The sequence below is a fragment of the Calliopsis andreniformis genome, chromosome 7 (assembly GCF_051401765.1).
Source record: "Calliopsis andreniformis isolate RMS-2024a chromosome 7, iyCalAndr_principal, whole genome shotgun sequence".
Lineage (NCBI taxonomy): Eukaryota > Metazoa > Arthropoda > Insecta > Hymenoptera > Andrenidae > Calliopsis > Calliopsis andreniformis.
The window spans coordinates 8506819-8534081 of NC_135068.1; the positions used below are offsets into that span (position 1 = coordinate 8506819).

Sequence of the window (27263 nt, forward strand, 5' to 3'; positions counted from 1 at the left end):
TTGGGCACCCCCTCAACACTTTCACCTCGAGTCTCCACTTTTTCGCGCGGTTCTTCTGCGACGCCCACCCTCCGATTTCTTTCGTTTCCTCGTCGCTCGGCGGCCTCCCCCTCATCCTCCGTATCTTCGGCGACATCTGAAAGCAACGAAAGGGCGGATCAGTGGAATGATTAGACTCCGAGAATTTAATTACTGTCGCGTCGAGGATCGACCCTTTCAATCGTCGACGTTTAAGAAATTGATACGAGTTCTTTGTGCTCGGTTGAAACTTTGTTGCAAGTCGTAGAAAGGGATGAAAAGGATTTTTGTAGTATTTAGGGTTAGAGACTATGAGGTACGTTGAACATTCTACCAGTAGGACAACCTTCAATATTGTCACATATAATGAAAGTAGTATAACCTTAAATATAGTCAGAAACTAGGGAAGTAGTATCGCGTTGAATATAGTCCGACGATGGAGAAGTAGTATAACCTCGTATATAGTCAGACACTAGAGAAGTAGTATCGCGTTGAATATAGTCAGACGATGGAGAAGTAGTATAACCTCGTATATAGTCAGACGCTAGGGTAGTAGTATAGCGTTGAATAGAGTCAGACAAAAATTCCATACCTTCTACTGATTTTCTCCCACAAAATCTCCACCGTTTAAGACACCCAGTACATAAACCTCGTTCACCTATAAAGCAACTTGTTTCTCCCAAATTTAAGTAAGCCTCAACCTCCATAAACAACAACTCTTAAGTAGTGCTGACTAACCCTCAAAGTGTACCCTCCATCGAAATGCAAATGAACCAGCGACGTAACTCAACATCGAGGAAGCTACCGCGCTGCGGCGAGGCTCATGAAATATTCCGAAGCAGTTTCGCGCTTTATCGCATTATTTTTCCTCGGCCCTCTAAGCGCACTTTTAAATTAGAGACAGGCCCGCGAGTTCCCTTTGTCTCGGTCGTTCGTAAAAGGAAACCATCGGCCCTGTAAAAACGAGCAGCCAACAGCCGCAGCAGGTTAGAGAGGAAGGATATTCGATGCTCGTTTCCCTCTGCCTTCTTTCGTCCCAAGAAAATTTCCCTTTTAATGGAAGCGAGCAGCCCGTTTTGGTGAGTGGACGCGACGCACAATGGACCAAATGGCAGATCTAGCAACTGGCTGGACGAAAGCCATTTTCGCGAGGGTTATACAATCTTTTCATCTTTGCTACAAGTTGTTGAAGAAGGTTTGAAATAGTTAGAAACACACCAAGAAATTTACTTAGTAATTTAGTAACAACAGACAATATTCAAGGTACTTCTACTTCTTCTGTGTCTGACTATATTCGAGATACACTACTTCTATTAGGTCTGACCATATTTGAGGTACTGCTACTTATTTCGTGTCCGACTATATTCGAGATACACTACTTCTATTAGGTCTGACCATATTTAAGGTACTTCTACTTCTTCCGTGTCTGACTATATTCGAGATACACTACTTCTATTAGGTCTGACCATATTTAAGGTACTTCTACTTCTACCGCGTCTAACTATATTCGAGGTAGACTACTTCCTTCGTGTCTGAATATATTCGAGGGTATACTACCTCCATTATGACTCACAATATTCAGAGTATTTCCACTTGTTCCGTACCTGATTATATTCAAGATATACTACTTTCCTAGCGTCTGGCAATGTCTGTTCATTGACAGTACCCTTATCAAGAAAGCAGTAACAATTTCTACGTCCCCTTATTCTTCGTACATTCCCGAAATGAAATTACATTACATTACAACCTCCCAACAATACAACCCCGCAGAAGGGGCGCCAAAAGTCCAAGTAACACTCGAAACAAAGGAAAAGCACAAAAGCAGGAAAAAGACAAAGCAAGTACATTCAAAAGGAAAGAAGCCAGCAATGAGAGAACAATAGCAAAGGCAACGTAATATCCAGCAGCCCACGCACGTCGAAACGTTGAACCCGAAAAATGAACGCCAGAAGACTGAATGAAAGTGGCAGCGACGAGCTCGAGCCCAACGACCGCGGGAGTGCATAAATAATAACGTCGGCACCCCCCTGACCCTCCTCGCCTTATTTCGGGCCCCGCCGAAAGTGCAGCAAAAACCGCTCGTCCACGTTAACGCGCTGCTCGCCAGATTATTCGCCGAGATTTATCTGACGTCGTTACGGCGAACGAACATGCCACTCTGGTTCTTAGCTCGGAAGCAACTTGTCTCGAGGAGGGCGATACCTTTATCTTCGTTAAGCGTGCTCTGCGCCGCTTCGAGCGTAGCGGAGGAACATATTTTATCCAGGGCATAGCTCGGCCGCCAGTCGACTCGCCGACGCTGTTAGTGCATCAGAAATCTGTTCAGGAGGGATCGCCAGGGGTTTATAAGCATTAATGGTGACAGTTACGGCGCAATAAAAGGCGAGCGAGAATCGCTTCCTGGGACGCTTTCATAGGTCGCGTCGCGGCTCGTGGCTTTCATTGTTCGACCCTGCCGAGGGGTGGGACGTGACTACATTGATTATGAGCGTGTAGAGATGGGAGCGGTGGTCCTTGTGACAGCGCCGGAATAGCAAAATTCTAAATTTTGGGGTGGCCCGTATTGTGCCATCGCGGAGCACGAAAAAAGCAAAGGGAGGATTGCTGGATATGAGAAGCACGGATTCGGGGCAAATTCAGTAGCTTGCGAAAATCTCTGCAGGGGCTGGGAATTTTGAAGTGCTTTAACAAATGTTATTTATTTACTTGTCTAAAGTAAATGCCCCAGTAGCTAACCATGTCCCGATACTTGGACACTGATGCCAATTTTATTTCGTTTTAATTTTAAATTCTAATATAAAATCAGTGTTACTTACAGAAAACAAAAAATATTATCATAAGTTAGTTTAGTACTGTTAGGAAATTCAAGTGTTGAGATATGTACATTTTTCGGTTGTCCATTTACTGGAACATTTGACATCTTAAGCGTCCAGGTATTGGGACAGATATGATCCCAGTATAGATATGATCGAAGATGAAAACAGTATTCAAAGCAAAAATACAAAAATTAAGCCTTTGGAAACAAGTTCATTTATGAATTCAGGTTCATTGAAGCCATCCATTTTGTGTTAAAAACATTTTTGTTTTTTTTTTGTTTTTAAGGAACTATTTTCGTAGATATTTGACCATTTTACAGAGTCGATTTAAATGTACACCCTGTATTATGATGACCAAGTGTAGACAACACTCTTAATATTCCCTCCACCTCATAAATTCACCATCACTATTAACCACCCCATTGAGGCTATAATCCTAATATAAGACATCCATCAGAAACTTCGCATGCAAAAGTGTCTGCATCAAAGGAAAATTTATACAGTCCCCTAACAGCGAGCATCCCCTCCCAGAAACTTATTCCGGAAGATCGACGTTACCATCGGATCGGATCGAGGGCCATAGATCGTCGGAAGGAGAAAATTTCTCTGGAAAAGTCGACACTGCCAACTACCCTTACCCTCTATCGAAAGGGATAGTTTCTTGTTTCCTACGCTGAGGTCCAGGCAAACTTGTTTGCATCGTTATTGGCTACTTTCGAGTACCGTGGGCGGAATTCCGCCCTCTGGTCGTAAGGGCGTCTCGATTCCACTTGTTTTCCGAAGACTCGTACTCTAAGTGGCCCAAGAAAAGCTGTTCGAAAGTCCTCCAAAGTTCCAGCCTTTCGTCACCCCGACGATTCATCTTTGCAAATTGTCCAATTACGGGGAACGTCTTTCGTTCTCCCTTTAGGAAGTTCTGTTTCCGCCCTGGAAGACACTCGAACCGCTTCCGCTGATAAGTCACAGAAGAATTCGAACCTTCGAGGGAACGTCGGCTGCTGTTCAGCGAACTTTCGTCTGACTTCTCCTTATTACGACTTCCTTCCTCATGTAGATTGGCTGTACGTGTCTGAAACGCGCGATCTGATTATTACGGTTGATATAAGGCATTACAGACACGATAAGCCAGCTATAACCATCTTCGATTCAACAACTGGCATTGTCAGTAGAGGTGTTACTGACTCGTAAATCTCGGAAAAGATTTATTTCAGTTCGTGACTGGCTGGAACTTAAAATAGTGCTAACCCTGCCTATAGCAGCGACACTGTCCCTCGAAAAATCTAAGCTAGAGCTAACTCTAGGCTAATCCATGCCTAGGCCTAACTTAAAGCTAACTCTGCAAGACTACTATAATGATAAATACACCTAACCTAAACCTATCCTAAACTTAGCCTAGACCTAATATTTATCTAAGTCTGCCCTAGCCTAAACTAGAGCTAGTTCTGCTAGACTAATTTAATTACCAAAAACCTAACCCAGATCAACATAAACCTAGTCTGGTTTATCTGCGTAGCAACGCAGTAGAAGTAGAAATACTTTAAATATGGACAGACATCCTGACAGTAGTATAACCTCGAGTATAATCAGCCACGGAGTAAGTAGTATATCTTGACTATAGTCAGGAATGGTAAAAGTGGCTATACCTAATCTAAGCCTAGCCTAACATAGAGCTAACTTTGCTGGACTGATTTAACCGTAAAAACTAATTTGTTTCGCAGAAAATGCAGAATATTATTATTACTCAATTTCTATTGAATTAATATCCACAGTTCCTTGGCCAAGTGGAGTATAAATAATTTGGAGGTACAAAAGTGAGGTCATGCCCCCATTACACACGTTAAAGTTTAATAGCCAGACAGGCCTATGTAGTTAGCTTCTATAAATACCCTGCTAATATTGATTTTATTAGAGAACTGTTAATGAACCCCATTTACTATAAGTTAATGAGCATCGCCTTTTACAGCGGCACGTAATTCCCAAAGTATATCTCTACCCAATTGCGAAACAATAATCTGCTATACAGCGACAATGTTGGCCCAGCGAGTGCTCCAGCAGATCGAACCCATAAACGTTTGGCGGCTTCTAAACCATTGATTATACTACTTAAACTAATATCACCCAGCGGCGGTAGAATACTGACAATTTCATCGAGCCAGCATTAGACCTAATATCGTTCGATCATTAGATATCATCGAGGAAACAAAATGGAACGCGATGCCGTATTACCTGGGCCCAGTCAAAGGGATCGGCTAACAAACTTTGATCTGGCGATCCACTGGCGGGACAGCGTCATTTGCAACAGAGAGGCTATTTCTGACTGTTCCACGTCCGAATAGCTGCGAAACTAGCGATGGTTAATTTACAGCTAGCCACAGAGTAACCGACCATTTCGACTATCGAGGAAATTTACACGAAGATATGAATTGCAAAAAAGGGTCTGTCACTGAGGACTTATTTTAAACAGCTGCTTATGACTCTCCTTAAAGATCTTTCCCTCGTTGCCACAAATACTGTCACTGAGTGCTGCTATATACAGAATTTCTTGATTTTCAGAATAGATACTGCAGTGAAACGAAAATGGTGCTGATCTTAATCAGACGTGTGAATAAGATACATAATGTCAGCTCAGCACTAAGCGTCCTATCTCTCACTAGCTAAATCTCAGAAGCTATCTGTATTCGTTTACCAGATTAATGCATCGCGACTGGTTTTGCACGAAGGCTTACAAAGTTCATCTAGGCCTTTATTCATTGGCGCTGGTCAAAGGCCTTTGAGCCTCGATCATACTCGGTCTATCGTGAATAGTTGAAACTTGCGTCGATGAGGTGAACCGCCGCGTGTCGGTGGTTACGGTGCCTGTACATGCTAATATCGTGCACAGACACTACCAAACGTGCGACGTAGATCCTCATTGATACACCATTGGAGATATTTACGTCCTGCATCTACAACCACGACTTCATCGCCTGCTGTACCATGGATTGTACCTGCTCCAGTGTTCCTCACGTAGTGTTTCAGTGACAACCGTAATGGAAGTAGTATATCCGCGATTATGGTGAGACATAATAGACGTAGCATAACCTCCAATATGGTCAGACATTATGGACATAGTAAAACATTGAATATGGTCATACGTAATTCGAGTAGTGTAGCCTCAAATATGGTGAGACATACTTGAAAGTAGTATTTCCACGAATGTGGTCAGACATCATGGAAATGATATAAGCTCGAACGAAGTCAGACACAGTGGGAGTAGAAATATTTTGAATACGATCAAACGGAATGGAAGTAGCAGAATCTTGAATATAGTCAGACACAGTGGAAGTAGACGTGTTTAAATATGGTCAGGCATAAAGGATGCACTATGACTCGAATATAGTGAGACACAGTAGAAGTGAACGTACCTTGAATAAGGTCAAACATAAGGGAACTAGTATCAACCCCAACATAAGCAGACACGTGTGAAGTAGAAGAACCTTGATATGGTCAGACATGTTGAAGGTAGTACGTCTCCAATGAAGTCAGACGCAGTGAAGATATCCTAAATATGATCAGACGTAACAGAAGTAGTACAACCTCGAATACAGTCAGACGTCGAGTAAGTAGTATGTCTCGAATATAATCAGACGCAGTGGAAATATCTGAAAATGATCATACATGGCAGAATAAGTATAGTCAAACGCTGAGGAAGTAGTACATCTCGAATCTGTAACATTTTGACTATGATCAGGTTCATGTCAGTACATATAAGTTAAGGACACATTGATTTTCACGTAGTATTTCGGTGTAACAGTAACTTCTGGCAGAGTCCTTATTTGATTAATAAAACATAAACGATTAAGCCCCTTCATAACCTCGGCCCCTTTTCCTTCCTTCTTATATCAATTCCATCTTACGAAACATGGAGCCACATTTACTAAAAGATTCTGGAGATACCCCCATTATGACAGAAATGATACAGTGACCCCACATAAGAAAAGCACGTTGCTCATACGTGATATCGTCGCTCGGCGCCAGCTCTGTGCTGATGTCATCAGGGGTCGCGTTAGCCCGCTGGCAAAGATTACCAGCGATGTCAACGATGACGTAGAGGAAACGTATTGCACCTGCAGCGTCTTGGTCCGCAAAATAAACTGCAGCAAAGCTCATTTAGAGCCAGCCGAGAAATCTGAGCTATTGTGCGTACCACGGGGCTGTAATAACCCGCGAGCTCGTGACGTATGCGCAGTACCGATAAACTGGTCGTTTGCCAGAGAAAACGTATCGCAGCGATATCGATCGATTTCAACCACTATCTTCCTGCTTTCAATCTTTTTAATGACTGCAACTCGACCAGCCGTGCAATTGGCGCGAAACACAACTTCGTTTAGCGTGCAGACTGGACTTCGCTGCAAGAGGATCCTTCATAATCAGAGCATGCTAGGATTTGCGGTGAAGCTGGCCTGGGTATAGATTCCCAAATGGAAAGCGTAATCGCACTGAAGCGCCAAGGCGATGAATACAAATGTCAGCTTGCTTCAAGTGTCCACGGTGACGCATTGATGTCGAAATGTGTCCATACAGTCGATTAATCGAGTCCGCTGGACGAACAAGCGGCATTCATCTTCGCAAAAACTGTTAACGAGATTATTGCGATCGCACTTGGACGGAGATTCAATTTGGCACGATACGTGAGGCTCTGTGGAATCCATCTTGTTTATCTGGTCGTTTATCTCGTCCCAGGAGCCATAAACTGGAGACCCCCTGTGGGTGGTGACGCAAAGAAATTGCCTGCTGCGGGTGGCCATGCTACACACTGTGGGGAATAATTTAGATGAAAGTTTATCGTCCCTCGGGACTCGTTCGCGTGAAGACATAATTCGAATTTCAATCGAAGCACTCGACAAGAGCATCGCTTCGCCATTCTTCTCAGCCAATCTCTTACTGTCCCCAGTCTTCTGTTTTATTAGAACACTGTCACATAAACTGGCTGGCATCATGTCGTGATTTATATTGGAACGTGAATCGAATGAGAGACACAGAAGCTACAGACCTCGGGATTCCTTTTTTAAACAATATTCCCTGTTCCAAGACAAAGTGCCTCGCAAGGAACGACATTACTTATGAAGTGACCCATCTCCTTCCGTCTCCAATTTGAACCCGATTCCCCCGAGCAGACTTCAATGGCCGATCCTCAAAAGAGGACCCGTCCTCGGCCAGATTGCTTCTGCTCCCTAAGTAATGCGTCATAATTTCATCTCGTGAAAGTCAAAAAATCGTCGCTTTAATCAAGAGACAGAGGAGAGGCTCTCTCCCTTTGCGACTATCGCAGCCAAGCAGATAAGTCGAGCTAACCCCGAATTACCATGACCCTTCTCCCCTTCTCCAGTGTAAATTAGCAGTCACGGTTGGAGAAGCGTACAATTTTAAGGCACTCGCTCTAATAGGTAATGCAATTTAAGAAGCTCGTCAACCAGGATGGCAGCGGACGTCGTGGATAGGCGGGTGGTGGCCAACGAAACGGGGTGACAGTCGGTCGACAGGGACAGAGAAAGTCATCCTTTGAGTGGCGCACGTAGAGTGAATCTTAAATTCTGCGGCCGCCTCGCTTCCGTCTACATGGCTAAGTGAATAACTTCAATAATTACCAACGACCCAGTTGCGACTATCGCCCCAGGCAACATTTCAAATCGCACCAGCAGAGCTGGAACCATAACTTTTGATACGGATAGTACGGGATTTGGTAAGATGGCCCACTTCCGCGGACATGGACCACCTTGCTTTGGAGCAGCCAGAGGATTTTTTTCCTTGAAATATACATCATCCATGCCTCTGAACTGTGAACTCTGAAGGCTAATGAAATATTCGTCATAAGCTAGCAGCTTGATACACGCTACTGTATCTGCTCTTGATTAGTTTTATAGAGGGTTGCCGCATGAATTCCCTCTTTGAGTGTAGCGTGACAAATTGGGGGATGGGGAACAAATACCAGGTGGCCTATATTTTGTGCTATAAGGTGTCGGTTGTGTCTCAGCTTAAACCTATTTCAATAGGACACCCGTTATTTCTTCCCTCATCTCTCAATTTTACCCACTATACCCAAGGAGGGAATTCATGTGGCAATCCTGGTTTTATGTCTCCTTCTCCTGCTCTCAACTGGTTACTCCAGCTGTTCTGCTTCTTGTGCTGCCTTGTTAAGAAGCCAAAAATTGCAGATTATCTGCTTTTATCAGTCTACATCTTTACCCACTTCAACCCTGAGAAGATCGACACGCAATAACCACAAATAATCCAAAAGCGAAACTTGGCACGAGTCACGCTATCACGAGTGCAACACGAAAATGCGTTCTGCAAAAAGGTTAACAGAGGCCACTAGCAGGTTGGCACGACTTTTTGGCTGGTCGAATCGACAGGGAGCGCAACGACTGGAACCGTGACTTCCAGCAATCGTAGGGTACTCTCGAGTAATGCTGTTTCTTGAGTTTTCGGCTGAGCTCCAAGTCGTTACACATACGTTACTCGATACCCTTCTCCGTCCACGGCGACCAACGAAACTCCATGTTTACTCGGGAACAACTTCGTTGTCTTTAAACTGTGGCGGAGGAGCAGTGCCAGTGTAAATCGAGGTACGTTGGTTCTGAGGCTGCGACCCATAAAAACATGGAAAAATAGCGAGAGGATGAAAGCGTAGCGACAACGAGCTTCGTGCAACGAAGTGAATGTGTATGTGTACACGCAAGGTAAAAACTTTCCACCCAACCTACACTCAACTTTCTCAATATACTACTGCCAGAGGCTAGCGTACCTTCGAACTTCGTTTCGTTAAGAATCCTTACTGACTGCTGTAATCAACAGGGATGAATATAAGTTAATTGATAGTTGGTTCTATCTGAGAACTCTAAGCTTAAAAATCTCAGAATATTCCATATTTGGTGGAGAGGTTCCCCTCTCTCATTATTGGCACTTGGCATTAGCGCTCATGATGGCACTGCGTTGTCCTTTTCCACGTAACCTAGTTTCGTCGAGGTAGACATGCAACTACACAAGGATACTTTTCAATATTTCCAGATGGTGCTATTCGCGGTGAGAGGCCAGCCAACGAGGGGACTCGAATCCAGAATAATGTCATTCCTTCGGTAGCCGTGCCTGTCAAAGATGTCCTGGCGCAGACTGGCGGCAACGCTTTGCTCCCCTGTAAATTCACTGGTCCAGGAATAGTGAGTATACTTAGATATAACGATGGAATTTAAAGCATCCCAAGGCGACCTGAATCAGGGACAGGAATATGCAAGATCTTAAAACATTCCACAAGACCTTTAATCACGAGAACATACCGAATGAAAAATCCCGGAATACTCAGACCTCTTCGTTAATGGGATTCAAACAGCTCGAGACAGGGAGCTTGAAAGTCTCGAACGTTTCGTAAAATAGTCAGTAATAGGATTCAGAGTGTCCCAAGATGGCCAAGATGAAGGATAGAAACTCGAGAAGTCTTAAAGCGTTTCACGAAACCCTCTTCTCCCCTCGAAATCGCGAGTTTACCTGTGCTAACAGGATTCCAGCTATCCCAAGACAACTAGAGACAAAGGCTAAAGAAGCCTGAAAACGTTCCGTAAAATCTCTGTGATCGAAAGCCTTGAAAATCTTGTAAAGTCTAGAGCAACTTCTGTCCGTGTCTGGAAGTGCTGAAATTCTTAACAGTCTTGCAGGTAAACGGAGCCTCGCGAGTTTCACTAGGTTTGCAAGTGGGAGGTAACAGTAAGCAGTAGCGCTTTAAGCTATGTGAAACTTTCGAGACTTTCAATGGCCCGAAAAACGAGAACAAGGAGGTCTAACCTGGACGAATCCTATTTGGGTCTAATTTAATCTCAGTCTTATCCTAGGGGAAGTTCAACCCAAATCTGACCTATCCAGATTTAGGCTAGACCTGACATAACTTATTTTCAAACCTAGCCTGACTTGAACATGATTTAACCTGAGCTTTGCCATAGTTAAGGGAAAATCAAGCTCAGACCTAGTCTAGATCTGACATAATCTATTCTGAAACCTATCGTGACTTAGACATAACTTAATCTAGGTTTTGTCCTAGTCTAGGGGAAGCCTAATTCAGAACTGACCTATCCAGACCAAGTCTGGACCCAACATAACCTGTTTTTAAACCTAGCCTAACTTGGACTCATTGTAATCTAGGTCTGGTCCTAGTCTAGGGGAAGTCTAACCCAAAATCTAACCTATCCAGACCTAGTCTGGACCTGATATAACTTAGCTCTTACCCTATCCCACAAGAAATCTAATCCAAATTTATCCCATATAAAAAATCCTTCCAAAAACTGCCATGGGACACTTTCTGCCTTCTTCCAGCTTCCCACTGTTCTTAAATATTTCAATGTACATCTGAGACACGCTATGTCCGCGTTCTAGATGAAGCCTACAAGGGGTAGCGTATACAAATGGACTCGGATCTGCGCACAAGGCAACAGGGTCACAGTATGTGGGCATGCCACACGCGCGCCAATGCACACCAAGGAAGTGTACACCCTGTACACAAGTTTGCGCGGTATTGTACAGCGCGGGAGAGTCGACAAACACCAGCGTTGTAAATTGCACGTACACTGTCGCGAGGTAGTGCGCGTTTCAAAACCGTGCGCTTGCGGGGATTGCTGATGATTACGGAGGCTTCAATTCCGCGGAAAGTGCCTTTCAATCCCCCAGGAGTTTAATCCGTCAGAGACTTTAACAATACGTCAAAACTGTTTGGTCTGCTTGCTAGACATAAGTCAGTAGATGGATTTTGGGATACGTGGATTGTTATCATAATAAAAACCACTATGGAAACTGAACACTCTGCTGACGATTCAATACAATATAGGTGCACTTATGAGAGAATCATACCAGGTCGACAAATCCTCCTACACGAAATTTGTTCCACTGACCTAGTATCAAATCCAACGGACAGAAACAGCGCTTCTCCAAAGACTCAGAGGTCCCAAATATCAACCCTCAGCCGTGTTCAATTATTAACCCCGCCGCGAGACCGTTTTTGACTCCACCTGACCGAGGCAGCCCACACGCTGCATTTCAACGACGTCGGAATCAATGCACGCGTTCTCCGCCATTTCCCACGCGGTGTGCTCGTTAATAAATGATCGGAAACGAGGCTGGGTGTATGCAAGCCTCGGGGCTGAGGTCACCGCGGCGAAAAGCTGAAATCGGGGGACTCGGGCGTAGAAAAGGGCGAGTCGGTGGGACAAACTGCGCCAGGGAAGCGAGAGGCTGAAAGAGGGCAGGTGGTCCGAGCGCGGGCAGGGCCGCCAACCTCCAGGTGGAGCGTAATTTCTCGGTATTAATGTTGCAAGCGTCAACGCAGCGGTTTCCCTGACCCCCACGCTCAGACGCGCGTGGAAATTGCTGAGGAGGAATTTGTATTTCCCGTGAGTATGTGCAACGAGAACGTGATTAAGATTCATGCTGCATTATTCACGACGTAGGTGTGCGGAATCGCTCCGCTATGACGTAATTTTGTCCCCCTTACTGGGGCTTCGCCTACTTCGAGGAACAGCATTAATGTCCTCCTGACAAACTTTCAGGTGACATTTCGAGTTTCGGTTGCTGGAACGCTTCGATAAGAGCGAGTACTTTCTATGTTGGTTTTTCGCTTCTTCAGAGTGAGAGGGAGCAAACTCTCATAGGGGCATAGGGGTGAAAAAAACGGTAAGGGGTTTGTGAGATGCTGAAAGGAATCACGTGATGAGGGAGCAGGCTTTTGTTTCGATGCAAATGGGAGATGTTTGAATAACATGAAACCCATGCCACTGTTCTTTAGCTTGGATGTAATAGTACACCCTGGGGCAGTTAAGAAGAATCTAGAAAGAGAAGCAGAAAAAGGTTTTAAATATTTCGCCAGATTTTCACTTTTTCTCAGACGTAGCTGTGTTGCAGAAAGCTTCTGCGAGAAATAGTAAAGCGGTTTTATGTCAATAATCCATGTTAGAACCTCGCTGATAGCTTCTATGATAATAAGAAAGCAGCTCGGGGAATGGCAAGCACGTAGCCCGTGCAAAGAGTTAATCCTGCGATTGAATTTACGATAACGGAATGAAGAGCTGCGTGTTCCAAGCAGTTTCGCGTGTAACGATTCTCGTTACAGCGGATATTTTAGTAATGATATTTAATTCATTTTTAAGCGCGACTCGGGAAGAATTGGAAGAGGACCTGTCTCTCAGCGCTTTAAAATGCATAACGAGGAGATAATCCTGAGAAAATCCCCAACGGCGTTGGAAATCCGGTTCTTCATTGCAGAGAAATTGCACGTGAGAATCGTATTCCCCTCGCCCTTTAAGCTCGAGGACACAGCGGCTAAGCTTTGACTCTGTCGCGGGCCATTACCGCTACGGAAGTACACGCAGGATTGATTTTCCGTCCCACTAGCGACGGAATAGCCGCGTGCACTCGTCAACGATAAATTGCTCCGCATACCAAGAGCTTCCACAAATGCTAGCACGAGCCACGCTGCGTGAAGACACGTGCGAAGGGATGCTCAATTGCGGAAAACATTTAACACGGATTGACAGCTTCTAGTTCTGAATGATAACAGTTAGGAGCAGAATTTGGTACTCGAAGGAAGGCTGAACTTGGGGATCCTGACTGCAAATGGCTTTACATACACTCCTTTGATACTTTGCTGGGGCCAGGATTATAGACACCTCGTCAGTTTCAAAAGGAAGACTCTTGGAGCCTATGTTGAGACTAAAAGCGCCAGGAAGGCATCAGTAGAGCATACTTTCTCATGGAGATGTATTCCCAGGCACCCAGAAATTCAGTTAACACCTGTCGCGAGTCCATTGTCAGACAAGCCCAATGAAGGCGCGAACAAAGAACGTGAGATCGATCCGCGGCGAGAAGGTACGAAAGCGGGATAAGTAGGTAGATAAGAGGGAGAGTTGGACAGAGCCGTGACAGGGTGGCTGTCTGAGGGAGAACGTGATCACGACAGGGTGAGAAATCCATGCTTCAGGACAATAGCGTGAGGAACGCCTCTGCCTCCCTCTGGCCCTTTCCTTCGCTATCTTCTCGTCTGCTCTCTCCTCCTCATCGGCTGCCTCAAAGCGCATGTGCCGCTGACAGCAGTTAATTACACCGGCGGCAAATCAAAGCGCGCTGGGGACCCGAAAAGAAAGGAACAGAGGGGAAATCTCGCGAGCGCGATTAAAGAGCGCTATCGGGAGCCCCAGTGACCGGAACTGCTATCAGGATGGAAGCTAGGCCCGCTGCTGGGTTGGTTGGGCTTCGAGAAACGTGATACATCGAGAATCCAGGTGATGACATTTGTGAACGAACTTTATGCACTGTGAAAATGGAGATACTGAACGTTATTTTTGGATATCGAGGTTAGTCAAGTTGGAACTGTCCTTTCTGTAGGGTATTTTGTGTCTACAGAGATTCTCACGGCTACTGTGATTCTCTGAGAAGCTGGCAACTGGCTTCTCAGGTAATTTCAGTAACCTTTTTAACTTGGTACTTGGGTTAGATGTTAGCACATCACTTGGTCAAATATTCCCCTACGGCATATACTGATTCTGGGTTGTCGACAGTGGTTCTCAACCTGATTGATATGAATCAGTGAATATAGAGGAACATGAGGAAACTAGGGACTATAATTAGAGTTAGGTTAAGTGTAGTTTTGAAAGTGGGAATCTGTAACTTGGATTGCTGATGTCTGATCACTTGCTCCTAAGTATAATACTATTTCGCGTCTAAAGGTACCCTAGAGGTTCAGACTTGAATCAGATTCTGTACTCTAAAGACAACCTACACCATACAGGTATCCTACAACAGATCTAGCTACTGCTCCGCAGAGCTATCTATAAACCACTTTCTAGGGTTAATCAACAGACCTTCAACAATCTTCAAAAGGAACTAAATATCAATTTCCTCCTGCGAAACCAAGTCTAGCCTCATAAACGAAACTGAACTACGTGATCACGATGCTTTCTAATAAAAGCCAGTGAACAAGATGACCGACACCTCGAAGCACACAAGAGAAGACTAAACGTTTGCACGACCCAATTCTCGTGAGAAGCTACGGTTCCGTGGTGGTAATTGCGCGGAAACCATCCCACTTCCCTGGTACAGACATCCAGGAAAGCGAAATCGCTGGAATACCGAGAAACCCTCGTTACAGCTTCGTAGGTTAAATGTTGCGTAGGTGCAGCACGACGATGGAATAGGTAGACTGAACGCTGAAGAAGCTTCGAGCTTTTCGGTTCGCAAATTTTTCCTCTACGTTTCGACTCTCAGGAGAAAAGAGACGGAGGCTTGAAATGGATCGGAGACGATTTAATTCCGCGTTTGAACAATTATTCACTACATTCACTATTCACTGCTGTGCATGACCCGAATCCCCTCGCCCTATATTCCCGCGATCGAGGGATCATTTTCTTTCCGATTGTGCCTCGTCACCGAGCGAGGCTCAAGAGAAAGAGTCGGATCGTGACCTCGTTATCTTAAACCTAATCTGCGATTGATCCTCGCGATAGAAGTCGATTATCCTTTTGCCAGGGACAGATTCTTTCCAGGGGATTTGGAAATCAGGGGAAGCCCAAGTCAGAGGGATGCCCATTTGGAATCCCAGGAAACTTCTACAGGCCTCGCCCGAAATTACAATAGCACAACAGTTAGACCAGAGTCAGGGGAGCCACAGTCATCGAGGCATACGCAATGAAGCGCAATCGCGCGCGAGCAATTGCCAATGCACAGAAATGGCCACTGCAACAGATGCAGCCGATGATACTATTTCTGGTATGGAAACAATACGCCATTAATGCGAATTAGTATTCGGGCGAATTACGAGTCCTCGAAACCTTTCTCTATTAACTTCAGCCATGTCGATGCAATTGCTACAAATTGCGATAGTCTGTGACAGGAAATGGTAACGTTCATTTCTGGCACAAAATTCTACTCTAAATTCCAAAAAAAAGTGTGATCACACTTGTCACCATAGGCGTACTTGCGTGTCAATAGTCTAGAGAGCCAGAGAAGATGGGAGTCCACTGACAGAAGTAATTGGATCCTCTTCTGTATTGGGGTGTTAAAATATAAATACCTATTTTTGAACAGTGTTTTACAATTTTTCTCAAATAACATATACAGGGTATCTATACTGAAGCAAACCACCCAAATAAAACTTTTATGTTTATGTATAATAATCTAATTATATTTAGGATCTGAAAAGAATAGTACATTATTAATATTTGTTTATTTGAAGTCGCCGGTAATACAAAGAATTAAACATTCTAATTACTCTCAAAATTGCACATAGAACAGAAATACAAAATAACAAATAAAAATTTGTATCTAGGTATTTATTACTAAGAATATCATTAATTATATAATTTTTAATAACACTACATTTCTAACTCAAAACTAGATTTTTTATAAGTTACCACACCAATGCAGAGCAGGCTCCAATTGTCCATTGTGTCCATATCACCGTCGCTCGGAGACAATAAATGGCTTTCTTCGCGTGCAAACAGATATCGGGTGGGCCTATTGTATCGGCGTGACGCCTAGCAAGGTGGCCTTCTGCAGGGGAGGCGCGCGCTCCGGAGCGACACGACTGCGAATGCAGGACGCGACGCCGCGTACAAAAGGACACCTAGCGCTGGCCAAAGATCGATTCACGCTCGTGTAGAATTTCAATTGGAACCGCGAAGGCGGACGGGTCCGATTGCAACTGCTGATACGACAGGAAGAGGTAAAAAAATTCGATCGGACGTGCCCGTGCAGCGCGACGCCCAACGACTGCAATCGGAAGGCTGCTCGCGCCCGCGTCGAGTATCGCTCGGATGACATAACACGAAATTTCATCAGAGCCAGTAGGTCGTAAAACAAACACACCATCCGGTCCATTCTCTTTTTTCCGCGATCGCTGGCAATCGGAGCGTGTTTGTCGAAAACAGAAATTCGGTAATTGCGAGCGTTTCGTTCGTCCTACCGATTGACCGAGGAGCACCGCGCATGCGCCCCGACCGAGCCTCGGAGCAGCAATTTTTTACCACTCTGACACGTTGGCGAAGCGTGTCTCGGTAACCATGAATTTTCTATTTGTCCGCATGCTGGAGCGCGCTCTACAGCGGGGCGAGTTTTCAGGTAACACCCGCTTCGCGATCCAGCACACGTCCGTGGCCCATAAAATGGGAGCCCTGTTAATTTTAGAGCAGATAGCAACCGGATAACTTGCTCGGCGAATATAGCCCTGCTCTTCGAGGCTTCGAGTGAGCCAGTTTTGATTGAGTAGCTCTCGATTGCTCTTTAGTTTCCAGCGGCTTGAAATTCGGTCCAAGCGAACCTCCTCTTAACGAAACCGTAATTCAGAATTATATGGTTGCTTATTTCGCCTCCATTATTTCCCAAGATTCCACAGCATCTTTTCTGCGTCGGTGAAACCACAGGGCAGTAAAAAGCACCCTTAAAAGAGGGGTTACAGCGTCGAAGGAAATTCCAGGCAGTCGATGGGTCGTATACTTTTTACACAAACTCGCCCGTAAAAAAATTGTTTAATATAAAGCAACCGTAACGTAAAACACTGGGGATATAGATTTCCCTTCGTGGGAACGTGCACATAGGTCACCGCGGCTGGGGCGGTGTTTCATACAGCATCAAACGTAATAATGTCCCGAATCCTCTATAATGGAATGTAAATCGTTTGATTGTTTCTGTCGAGCTAATAAAAATAACCCGATCGCACGAGGGGACGCTTGGGGAATTATTTTATCCCGCTTTCTGGCATCGCTGTAAAATATTTTTATAGCGCCCAGCGATTGTTCGTGAGCCGCGTAAACGTGCCCAGTGTTTCGATACATGAGTAACCGAAACGTTCTCGGTATTACATTCGACCGCTGTTGTTGGGGATAAATAACGCGCGTTTGGTCGGGGTAATATGAATATTTCGGGAATCGGTACACGCGCTTCAAGTCCCCGGGAAAATCCCCAAAGGGAGCTGGAGAACTTCTCCAATTTTCCAGCTGGGATGGCGAATTGTCTCTAGAACCGCCGCGGAAAGTTTGACTTTGCAGCGTTTGGACGTGATTGCGGAAACGGTGGGATAAGTTTTCCGAAAAATGCTGCCGCTTTGGGCACGTCCATCCGATACGTTTATTTGTTGAATGGGCACGTTGAGGAATTCTTTCTATTATTGTCTTTTTATTGCATGTTACAAGTGGGAGTAGGGGAAAATTACCTAGATCGTATTGATCTCTTTAATGGTATCCTAGGGACTTTTTTTTATTATTGATGAATGTCAGTGACATCTAATATTAGATACTCTAATTCAATAAATGAGTAATGTGAAATAGAAATAGAATATTTCCAGATTATATTAATAGAATTAGGTTAAATGTAACTTGTGACTAATAGTAACCAGCACATCAATTTTATTCCGCATCTTTTGATTCTTTTCAAAGCAGAATTATTGCAGAATGTAGAATTCTACATTCACCCTACATTCTGCATGTATACATTACAGTTAAATCAATATTTGTTAGGAAATTTTGCATGTTCCATATGTCGTACGACTGCAAGATTTATAGGTTATGTCTCATGTCTCGCTAGAAATACCTATTATGTATTTGGAAACTTGGTCAAATAATAAATATGGATCATAGTATTTGCTGCCATTGCGCATAGGAAAGGCAAAAAACTATTTTCGAAACTATTTGCATTTCAAATAAATAAAAATCATTTCCTGTAGAATATGCATTTTAAAGTCACTGTATGCAATTGCATTTCTTTCTATTGGTTCCTCAGGGCACTGAGATCTGTTCTGTTGGGTATTTCGTATTTTTCCATTTCTGCATCTTTTATTCAAGAAGTTCAAACGATCCACCATTTACACGACTACCTCTCGCTGGACTACTAATCGATCCGAGGGGCAATCCGTGAATTCCCCTTAGCGAACAAGGGACGAAAGATCGCTGAAACGTGGTACTATTTTCAATCGAGCCAGCAGTGATGGACGATTGGGGTGGGGCGAACATTAGTGGTCGGGGATTTGAATAATTGGGAAGTTTGTGATCAGGCAGCGCGTTTCATAATTATCTTTAATGGTACAATTTTGGGCGCTTTTCAAATTTTCATATGGACGTCGGAATCGATGCGTTCAACCACAAATTTCATCCATGCTGATGATCCTCTTTCGAATCACATGAGCCATTTATTTTGAAACCGTGTAACTCCAATTTTCAGAATATTGAAAATATGGTTACCGTGGTCACAAAAATATTGAATCTGAATATCTCGTAGAACGATGAATATATTATATAATAAGACCTTTTTATATATCAGTAGGTATTATATTTCAGGCGTATGAAATGTTGTCCAATTGTTAATGGAATCGAATGTGAAATTCAAAATCTTAAGTTTATTACTGCTTCGAGGAAAATCAAATAATTCAGTTAAAATTCAATTAACGCGTTTACACAAAGATATTTGAACTTTTACGATGACAAAATAATGAGAATATGGAGACTTATATTTATGTAGTAAAACATTAAGTCAAATAATATTCACATTACCTTCTGTGTTTTGTAGGTTTATTCAGAAGCATCGATTTTAATATTTTTCTCGATTGATCTACGAGATTCTAAATCTAACAAATTCGCAATAGCAATTCGTACAAATATTTTCGAATAATCCAAAATGTAAACCTCTTAAAATAAACAACTCATGAACGACCATAACCTAAAATAATCTCCCAAGCGATCGCGAACACAATTCCCTCCTTTAACCATACAGAATCTTCTGATCGTAATTAAGAATATTAGCCTGGAGGTACATAGTTCGAAAGACATAAGCCGTAGCTTATAAATTCGACTTTTTCCCTGTAACTGAAAAGTACTTTTAACCTCGCGAAAAATACGCGGATAAGAGAATCGCAGTTGCACCTGCAGCGCTGTGTAACCGTAGCAATTCTTTCACCCCATCGTGTAATGTAGCACTGTGCTCAGATTTCTATAAAACACTGGCAAACTCGAAACATGAAAAATCATGTCTCCTTTCTCGTGGAAGGATCGCGAGGTTAGCCTGCTCGATCAACGAGATCGCGGACGGCCATTCGACGCGTGGATAGTAAAAGGCAAACGAACCAGAAACTAGATCGGCCTATTTTCTATCGAACGAGCCAGTGGCCATGATTGGCCCGCGGAAATGACGTTCGCTGGTTGATGGAGAGCGACCGAGCAGGGAATATGCACCCTGTTTGTCTCGTTATCCTGACGCGTTCGACGTGCACGCGGTTTGATACGCGTATTAACGGATGATTCGAATATCGGGCTAATATGCATAATTATTACCCGAGCAACAGCTCGTTACCTGTGTTTCCAATTCGGAAGAGGTCGAAATGAGGCTCTGCGTTCCGCGTGCCCGATCGACCACTCTAAGCGATGGAAAAATGGCGAGGCTCTTCTGTTCCTAAACTGTCTTGGGATTTTCGAGGGAAACAAGGGACAGTGATTGAACGAAAATATAAATATATACAGAGGGATCCTGGGAAATAGGTCAGGGAGGGAGATACTCTGTAAGGATAGGAAAATTGCTGGAGGGAAATCACTGTCGGCCATGCTTCTCCTCTTCGGGAATATGTTTTTATTTCTCGAGATACATCGTCAATGCGCACGTAGATGCATCGATGCATCCGTTGTTTCTTCGAACCGTGTAGTTTTATATGTATAAGCTCAGCCTCCCTTGGAATGGTTGAATAGGTACTCTGCAAGCACTCACGACCTTGCCAAGAAAAGGGGTAATTGGTATATAGAGTATATAAAAACTCTAAGATCTTCCTAAATTCTAAAATTTCACCAGATGTCAATCTTTTCCTAATTGTCAAAAATTCCCTAGATTGAAATTTTTCCATAGATTCCAAAACCTCCCTAGATTCTAAAATTTTCCTAGATTTCAAACTTTTTTTATTTTTCAAGACTTCTCTAGATTCGAAAATTTTTCTAGATCCCGAAATTTCTCTAAATTTCAAAGACTTCCTGTATTCCAAGATTTCTCTATATTTTGAGCTTTCCTTACTTTTCAAGATTTCTCTAAATTTCAATATTTCTTTAGATTCCATAATCTCCCTAGCTTCCAAAATTTCTCAAGACTTCCATATTTCCCAATTTCAAAACTCATAGTCTACGGAAGACAAAAAATAGGAACATACTCACAAAAACACTCGGAAAAGAATGACGACCTAGTTATACCTAGCCGTAACCAATCCTACAAGTCATAACTACATATCTCCATAATTTTTTTATCACTTCCATAATTTCACGAAACTTCGTTTTCAATAACTACATCAGACTAGATCACTTTTTTCACTGTCACACTCTCACTCCCGACACTCCAATTCCAAGTCCTCCCATTTAGTCGCCATTTCCAGCCGATTCGAAAGCGTGCCATATGGTGGCAATACTGCGGTATAAGGAGCCTGCAACGCCGACTTTCTCGTAAACCGGTGAACTTCCCGCGCGAGTTTTCTAGGGGAAAACAGATGCCGCCACGTAAAAACCACGCCGTCGGAGGGAAACTTTAGCTGGGAGGTTAAGAACCCATTAAAAACGCAACCGTACGATGGAAGAGCAAGAAAGTGACGGGGACGTTCGGCGAGATTGGTCGGAAGCGGGGGGTTTTTAATGAAAGACGTTAAACGAAACATCGCTCCCACAAAGTTCGAACAACGATAACTTCGTTTACCGAAGCGCCAGTTTTATAGGTTATAGATACCGAGGTGGATGAACCCTCCGCGCGCCACGACTCGTTGTTCGAAAATTTATTCCACTCGCGGCGATATTGAATTTGCCGGTTATTATTATCCCATCCTCGTTACGTCGGAACTCATCACTGCCGAATCCGTTTAATTTCCTCGAAAATTTCGAGCGAAGCCCCCGCCTCTGCGAAACGGGATAGCGCAGCGGCGCGGAGAGCGAAGGAGCATTATGTTTAACGTTAAAATTACGCGATAAAAGCGGATGAACGGACGCGCGATTGACTCGGCCGCGCTTTTGTTTAAACTCGTGCTCCGTTTGCGCGGAAACGCTGGGCGTTTGTGCGAATGGAGGACAAATGTTTACACGGGCGGGAAACTCGATGGGAAATATGGATAGATAAATTATTACGCCAAAGGGAGAAACGAGCATAAAATAACGGGACGATGGTTCCCTGTAACTGGCAGAAATTAACTGTCGGGTAGACGTGTTGCGATTTAATAACGGCTGACTGATCGGTTGTTTGCCGACTATTGGAGATATTTGATTTATCAATGGCGATGATTAATTAGACAAATTGGGGAGTATTGTGATTTCGTGGCGGTGGATGGGACACTTGGGAATTGTATGCAATTGGGGCGATTTTGAGGTGGTGTCGGGACAACCAGTCAGGTAGTGGAGAGTGGGGACAAAAGTGACATTTTTTACGTTTGGCCTAGATGCCTGTTACCTTTCAAAAATATACAAATTAAATGTATGCTTTACGAAAGTACCATGTGTTGATTGGTTTATCATTTTATCTATGTTTTAACCTCATGTGGTGAGTAGTCAAAGAGCTATGATAGTCTTATGACAGAAAGTAGCATCCTATGGAGACAAGTGACGATAATTGATTCGAGGGAGATTAAGTAAAAACATCTTCTCAAAATGAATTGCTTTTCCCTGTTATTTAGTTAGAGTCTACCTTTTATATTGCTTTTATATGATGGAAACCCAGAGGAGCCACCTCTCCCCTATGCTTTGATTAAAAGTGAATTAATATCGCATAACCAATTCAACTAATTAAACTCAATAAGGCTTCAATGGAGTTCAATGGAGCTTAATTAACGTAGATCACTAATTGCATTGTTGCTGTTTCATTTCGGCAGAACAATTATTTTTAAAATTGCCATTCATGTAAGAACCTAGGATTACAATAATCCTAAATAAAATGTAGGATGTGTAAAACATTATATATAAATAAAAGATTGTCGCTGTGTGACGCATTTCTAACGTTGTTAAACCGAAATGCAACATAAGTGGATCATACTTATAGCAAAAAATAGACATAGGTGCGTCGATATAATAGGATGTGAGTCTGAGAAATTTGTGTTGGACACTTTCAATTAATGCTGTTTAATTTTTGTAATAGGGAGACCATATACGTATCCGTATTCAATAATTGGACGAACCACAGACTTATAGAATGTAGTAAGAGTACTGACATTGAAAAAGTGTTCAGAGTTACGATGAATGAAACCAAGAATTTTTAAATTATCTTAGATCTTCAAACGAATGTATAATCATACATGTCATATCCACTGTCAAAAGGAACATCTCAATATCGATAGCCCGACGCGCCAAGTTCGCCGCTGGAAAACTCGCAGCCACTATATTAACCATCGAACGCTCGTAAGCGAGTCGTAAATCTCAGAGGGCCGCGATGGAGCGAGAGACTCGGGAAAGCTCGCCATAAAGTAACTTCACGAGCCGAAGATAACCCCTCGGTGGGTCGAGTTTCGACTGGTATATCACGGCAGGTCGAAAAACGCCGAGGAGACAATCGATAAGGCGGCGGACACACGGGAAAACTCGCGGCGATCTTTTATTCATGACGTATGGCCGCCACCCAGCTTTCCTTCTTGACACCCTTTCGCGTCTGACGCTCGCGGGGACGCCAAGAAGCTTCGACGAGCCGGGCCGAGCGCGTACAATGCAGAGGACAGACGCTGAGCATGAATCGTGTCGACCTCGCGCGTATGCGAGACGAATGCGCGACTTTATCCCCCATAAACATCGAAAACCCTCGTAAATCCAGTCGACACAAGGCTGCAGTGTAATGAATGAGAAATCACGCGACAGTTTGCTATTCTGGGTGCCCCTGATGGAAGAGTGTTAGAGGACTTCGCTATCTCTTAGCTGGGGACAAGAGAAAAGGTTGTACCCAGGGTTACTATAGAAATCCCCTCCTTGGGTACAGTGGGGGGAATTGGGAGGGTGTTTCTATTTCTATTTTATATCATATTTCATTATCATATATATCTAGGATATATATGAGGCGTTGAGAATAGTGAGGGCGAATTCAACAATTTCAAAAATACTATTTATTTTATTCGCTCTCATAGAATATAAGTAAAACAGTTTTTCTCGAAATTCGAAGCTATTGAGTTCACCCTTTCTACCATCATATCCTCATGTGTATGTATATGTAAAATGTATGTATATCTAAAATAAAATTTTAGGTTTAGGTTAGGTGTACATTATTATTTGTGTGTTTATTCCGCGGACCAGTATATATGACAAACTATTAGTAGTCGCGAGAGTGGAGAGACCAAGGCCCCTAGAGACGTAGTGCGAGGCTTTTAGAACGCGTCAGAACGCTCTTGTGTGTTCTTACGCCAGGACGAAATGCTTACAAATAAAATTATGGTTATTAGTTCTCGCTACGATTCCATTCCGAGTTTTCTGTTAGAGTAGCAGTATTATCTTTATGTTCAATAAACTATTCATTCTATTTCACATCCGTTGCATTTCGTGATCGACCCAAATCCTTAACACTTGCGACGTCGCTTCGTCACGAGAAGCGGCGCCTAGCGCGCCGAGGCCAGGCGTACACGCGTGTAGCGGCTGGGGGTCGCGCGCGGGTAACAGCTTCTCGTCGCGACCGCGACGCGGCCACGCGTAACTCGCGTTGCTCGCGGGTGCGATACGACGCATAGGGCCATAAAAATCGCGACATACGTGAAGAGTTCAGCTCGACGCACGGATCACTCGAAAGAGTATCCTGCCCTTAGTGGTGTGCGACGTAGCGCTATTTTTTGGTAGCGTGTCTTCTAGGAGACTCGTTAGAGACCGTGCACGCCTACGAGGCCTGGTTTTTCTGGCTGAGTCTTTCCCTAGATGGCTGCTATCAGCCAGGTACGTTGTTCCTCGCGTTGAGTTATCCGCGGTGGTAACACATTGGCATAAATAGCGCGCGTGCTGCTGCACCAAGGGCTAGTCTTGCTGCCTGTTTAGGAACAGGGCTCGACGGTCTCAGGAGATTTTTCCTCGTCGCCTTGGTCCAACGCCCCCCCCCCCCCCCCTGCCACTCCCCCAAACCCTAGTATTTGGAAATCGTTAAGCTTAGGTAGGTCTGCACCGCGCGCATTAGTAAGTAAGTAAACGTGTAGCAATAAGGCCCGCCACCATAGTCGCTAAGTAGTATAGTATTAAAATCGGAAGAATTTCACTCGAGATTATTCATTAATAAATCTCAACTTCTCAAATGTCCATGAAACAGAGAACGTATTGTTCCTCTAATTAGTATAATATCTGAGACTGCCAATTAGCTCTGCAATCATCAATGGAAGTATGTATACGTTTTAATTAAAGCCTCCACTGCTTCCATCCACGAAATTCAATCGATTACTACAACACAACACACAAATACTAATGAGCAGATGAATATTCGTCATCCTATTCATGTGTTACCTTCCTCTGATTAATTATCCACATTTTCCTTAAAATCCCAATTTCGTTAAACGTCAAAAGCTACTTGACCTTCGACCCATTACGGATGTCTATTTACGTAGCAAACCTCCCGTTTCCCGGAACTTTTAAAGCCCCTCTAGCGATCTTCGAGGTCCATAATAATCGTCCAACTTTACGAAACTCCTCGGGGTTTACGGCTCACGCACTGCCACGTGTATGTTTGTTTTATAGCTCGTGGGACTACCGTGCTCCGTATTGGTTCATTATCGTGACACGTTGCTTAATAATATTAATGAGAAATGGCAGCGTGTTCTGTTTACGTTCGATGCACCAGTGCGTTCTGGCCTCGGCTGCTGTGCAATTAAAGAGAGGCTTGTTAGGAACGACTCCCCGCGAACGCCGTCCACTTTAATAGCAATGAATGTCCAGTGCAGCGGTAAAATGTACGTGAGTGGCGGTGGGAAAGGGTGTCCTAGGGTGAGGAACAATTGCTGGAAGGGCTACTTTCTTCCGTAAATAAAATAATATGCCTTTGCCAGACCTCGGAGGACACGGAATTTTCAACAATGCTATGACATATACTTCTACATTTTTTAGCAGGTTGATTGGAAATGCATAACAATTTTGTTGAAGTTTTGTTGCGGGGAATATTTTACCGAGAAATTGTGTAGAGGTAGGATGAAAGAAACAATCATTGTAAAATTAATGTTAATATTATCTTGTTTTATTACACTGTTCCATTCAACACTACCAATTGTTGAATGAGTGACAATGCACTTTCTTAAAAAGTAGAAAATAAAGACAGTAAATCAAGGAAGGAACCTTACTGGAACTTTGCATTATTACAGTAAAATAACTAATCTTTCTAACAGTACGAATTAGAACTAAAATGGTTGTTTCTTTGTTACGTAGCTTGAAGTGAAAATGTCCCATTCGTGGCAGCTCTCCCTTACACGATAGGATTGATTTGTTTATCTACGTGGGTTGGGTTAATTAGATCTATTGTTGTCAGTCAATTGTGACAATAATTAGGTTTAGGTTAATTCCAGTGCTAGGCTTACTAATCAGTGTTAAGTAGAGTATTAATAGCCTTATTTAGATAGCACACGACGTCTTGAGGACGTCTATTTTATACCTGAATATCTTGTAGACATAATTTAGACGTCTTAAAAACGTCTACTTTTTGTCTGAACGTCTTAATGACGTAATTTGGACTTACTGATATGTAACGTTTCAAAAACATCTCTTGGACATTTTTAAGTCTTCACTGGACACCTTGAACACGTTTTTAAGACATCTCTGTGTCATATGGGTGAAAATATAACTGAGAGGATTAAGTCTGGTTTCCCTTGGACCTGAGTTTCACTTTAAAAATATATCTGTTTACCCACAAGAAAGGAACTGCTATAAATCTTTAATTTCACCCAACCAAAATATACCTATCTGCGCAATCGTCTCATTTATATCAGGATAGCAAGAGTTAAATGAACTCCAGTAATGAATTCTGGTGTTACTAAAGTGCAATCGGAAGTCGTGACACTTGTAGATCAGATTTCTATCAATAACTTTTGCCCGAGGCTCATTCAATTAATCGGTCAAAGAACGAGATATTAATCCAATATCCATTAGGGAATTGCTAACCGAAGAATCTGCATCGGTGTGTATAAAATGGAGGCGAAACACATCCGAACGTCCCAAGACATCGATCTTCCTGTCGACGAGCGCATAATCCATCATCCCTGACATCATACGATCGTAATTGAAATTTAATCTGTCTCCGCGGCGACATTGTCTTAATAATTCGCCTGTCTATCGATTCGCCCGTCCTAGCCAAATTTACGCGATGCATCTTCGCGGGACGCGCGTCACCGAGACGACGCTTCGACGTTCCATTTTCACGGAACGACGAGCGACGCGATTCGACGGGATCCGGGGCCAGCAAATATTCGTTAACGCGGCGAATTAATAA

At 43.5% G+C, this 27263-nt stretch overlaps 1 protein-coding gene across 1 annotated transcript in view; it reads left to right on the forward strand.

Moving 5' to 3' along the window:
- LOC143181467 (neural cell adhesion molecule 2) overlaps positions 1-27263 on the forward strand; it is a 71138-nt gene that overhangs the window by 37026 nt on the left and 6849 nt on the right. The window contains exon 3 of the mRNA XM_076381858.1: positions 9882-10030. Within this exon, the coding sequence (XP_076237973.1) occupies positions 9882-10030 (149 nt within the window). The remainder of the gene's footprint in view (positions 1-9881; positions 10031-27263) is intronic.